At 41.0% G+C, this 2,900-nt stretch overlaps 1 protein-coding gene across 1 annotated transcript; it reads right to left on the reverse strand.

The window, feature by feature from the left end:
* Positions 1-2,342: 2,342 nt before the first annotated feature.
* Positions 2,343-2,878, reverse strand: LOC113465547 (zinc finger protein 425-like). The gene has a single exon (XM_026820160.1). It carries the CDS (start codon positions 2,761-2,763, stop codon positions 2,437-2,439), a length of 327 nt encoding a protein of 108 aa, XP_026675961.1. The 5' UTR covers positions 2,764-2,878; the 3' UTR covers positions 2,343-2,436.
* Between the last annotated feature and the right edge of the window lie 22 nt (positions 2,879-2,900).

Raw genomic sequence — 2,900 nt, forward strand, 5'->3', positions numbered from 1 at the left:
TAAAGAGTCGGAAAATGCGTCTTCTCTTCTGAAAAAGCGTGTGTGGCGGAAAAAGGTTTCGCCTTGAGTCTGTCGGACCATGTGAGAGACCTAACCGTGTCAGCCATCCATTCCTAACCTGGAAGGCCCTAAATCGCCTTCGGTCCGGAGTCTCCTGCTGCAAATATAACAAAAAGCTATGGGGGTACGAAGAGGGTGTGAGAGACCTAACCGTGTCAGCCAACCATTCCTAACCTGGAAGGCCCTAAATCGCCTTCGGTCCGGAGTCTCCTGCTGCAAATATAACAAAAAGCTATGGGGGTACGCGCAGGTGAGGCAGTAGTTGATCTGATGGGTGCTGATCAGTTGCCAGAGGAACGAGGGAGAGAAGTTGGCCAGGCCGTTTGAGCCCGGGGTCAGATTGGCCGGCAATGGGGGGATGCCTGTGGGAATTATTGTAGAGAGGGGGAAGATTATTATAACGGGAAGGAGGGTGAGGAATGGGGTTATGAGTTTTTGGTGGACCGCGATCCTGGGGCTTGATCCTGAGAAGTTCAGGACCAAATTCCTGAAAGGAATAGTGTTGTGTTATAGGTACCAACTTTACAAAGGTGCCTAGAGTTAGGTGCCATGTATTTCCCGAAAAATTTATGCACTACCCCCCAAAACGATGTTTTTTTTTTTGAGAAATCCTGTTACGTGACTGTCGATGTCGGTACCGATTTTTGCTTATAAAGAACACCATGCCTTTCAGGAAATGTTTCAGGTTTAGTATACACGTACGTCAGTTAGTATTTTTCAAAACTGCAAGGCCGGCCACTCACACGCAGACCGCCCAGTCTATCAGGCAGCCGGAACGTATGTGTGGGCGGGAAAAGCTTTCGACCTAGGTCTGTCAGGTGGTGAGAGTCTCAGACGGTCTGAGTGTGGGTGGCGCGCGTAAAAGTTAATTGGGTTAGGTAAAGGCGGATGGATCCAAGGGTTCTGAAGATGAGTTGAAAATGGGATAACTTGGTGATAGGTACCTAAGTACCTACTTCTTCTTAGGCATTAGGATTAAAAAAATCTAGAGTATTGAGATATGGAAAGTAACAATCCACACTCTTAGATCCGCCTCTAATAGGACATTTAATAAAGAGTTGTCGTAAAATAGAGAAGAATCAATCAAATAAATGACGTAGAAAGTAAAAAAGAGAGCAAAGAATAAAACATAAAGTCTAGACTCAACAAAGAGTCAAAGGAGAGACATGAAATTATAAAAATATAGAGAAATAACCCAAAGGGAAATAATATAGGTATGGAGAGAGAAAATGTTTAAATTTAGTTAAGAAGAACTTGAAAAAAGAAACCAACATTCCAAACAATCCAAGAGTTAAATAACTCGAGTTACTAATCAGTTTCTTTTCAGTTTTAGCGAAATTTCTGATAACAAAATACTAGTCTAGTTTTCTAGTAGTAAGTAAGTGAATAGTATACCTCAGAGGATCCCAAAACTTACTAGTAACAATTTTTACTTTCTATTTTTCTTCTTTTTTTTTTAAATCAAAACGCGCGAAGACTAAAAGTTCAAAGCCTATATCAACAAGAATAAAATGACAACAAACCCGAGAAAACAAACAAATTAATTGACTCTGAAATTATATTGGTGTTTTCAAAGTACATATCTGTAAAGGGAAAGAAATGAAGGAACAAGGGTAGGAAAGGTATGGTTTACAAGCGAATTTCCACTACCCAGCTAGATGATGTTTTCTAGTGAAGAATTCTTCTTCTTGAAGAGGTGTACTTTCCTTCCGGGGAAACTTTTGTAAACAGAAACGAATCCGATGGAGCACCATCTTTGATTTCCCAAGGTTTATCACACAAAAAGACGGAAACGATCTTCAGAAGAGAAGAAAATAAAACTAATGTTATCCCAAATATTAGGTGATGATTGCTCACAGCCCGTCTTTGTACTTTTTATAAACTTGAGATTACAAATTTCCGATGGAGCACCATTGATTTCCCAAGGTTTATCACACCAAAAGACGGAAACGATCTTCAGAAGAGAGGAAAATAAAACTAATGTTATCCCAAATATTAGGTGATGATTGCTCACAGCCCGTCTTTGTACTTTTTATAAACTTGAGATTACAAATTAGCACCATCTTTGATTTCCCAAGGTTTATCACACCAAAAGACGGAAACGATCTTCAGAAGAGAGGAAAATAAAACCAATGTTATCCCAAATATTAGGTGATGATTGCTCACAGCCCGTCTTTGTACTTTTTTATAAACTTGAGATTACAAATTAGGTACACTCATATTCAAGAAATCTTGAGATAATCAAGATTAGCTATGAAATATGAAGTTCAATTACAAATTAGGTACACTCATATTCAAGAAATCTTGAGATAATCAAGATTAGCTATGAAATATGAAGTTCACAGGTTGTTATACGGGATTCTATTGATTCCGCCCTCAAATCTGCGTCACCTGATCATGCTTCAGGGCAATATGTGACTTCAGGTTACACTTCTGATGACACTTCTTATTACAGTGGGGGCACTTGAACTTGGGCCTCTTCCCGCACTCATAGCGCAGGTGCGCATTCAGTGTGTACTGTCGCAAGTAGGTTTTCGAACACTTCGGACACGCGAACACATCTTCCCCGGCCGGTTTGTCTTCCGAACTACTTGCGGTTCGTTTGTTCGTAATCAGGTTGAGCAGATCGCTACTTGCGGTGCGTTTGTTCGTTATCAGGTTGAGAAGATCGGTGCTGGGCGGCTGAATGGACGAGAGGCGCATGAGATTGGCGGCTTGGTTCAAATCTTGGAAGTATTTCAAGTAGAGAGCGGACAGGTTGACGTCTGAAAAACGTACCGGGAAAGTTGTAGTGAGTTGTAAGGCAAACAAATATGGGGGGTGGGTGGAGATTGTATAGC

This window comes from Diaphorina citri, unplaced genomic scaffold (genome assembly GCF_000475195.1).
Source record: "Diaphorina citri unplaced genomic scaffold, Diaci psyllid genome assembly version 1.1 scaffold123, whole genome shotgun sequence".
In the NCBI taxonomy this organism is placed as follows: Eukaryota; Metazoa; Arthropoda; class Insecta; order Hemiptera; family Psyllidae; genus Diaphorina; species Diaphorina citri.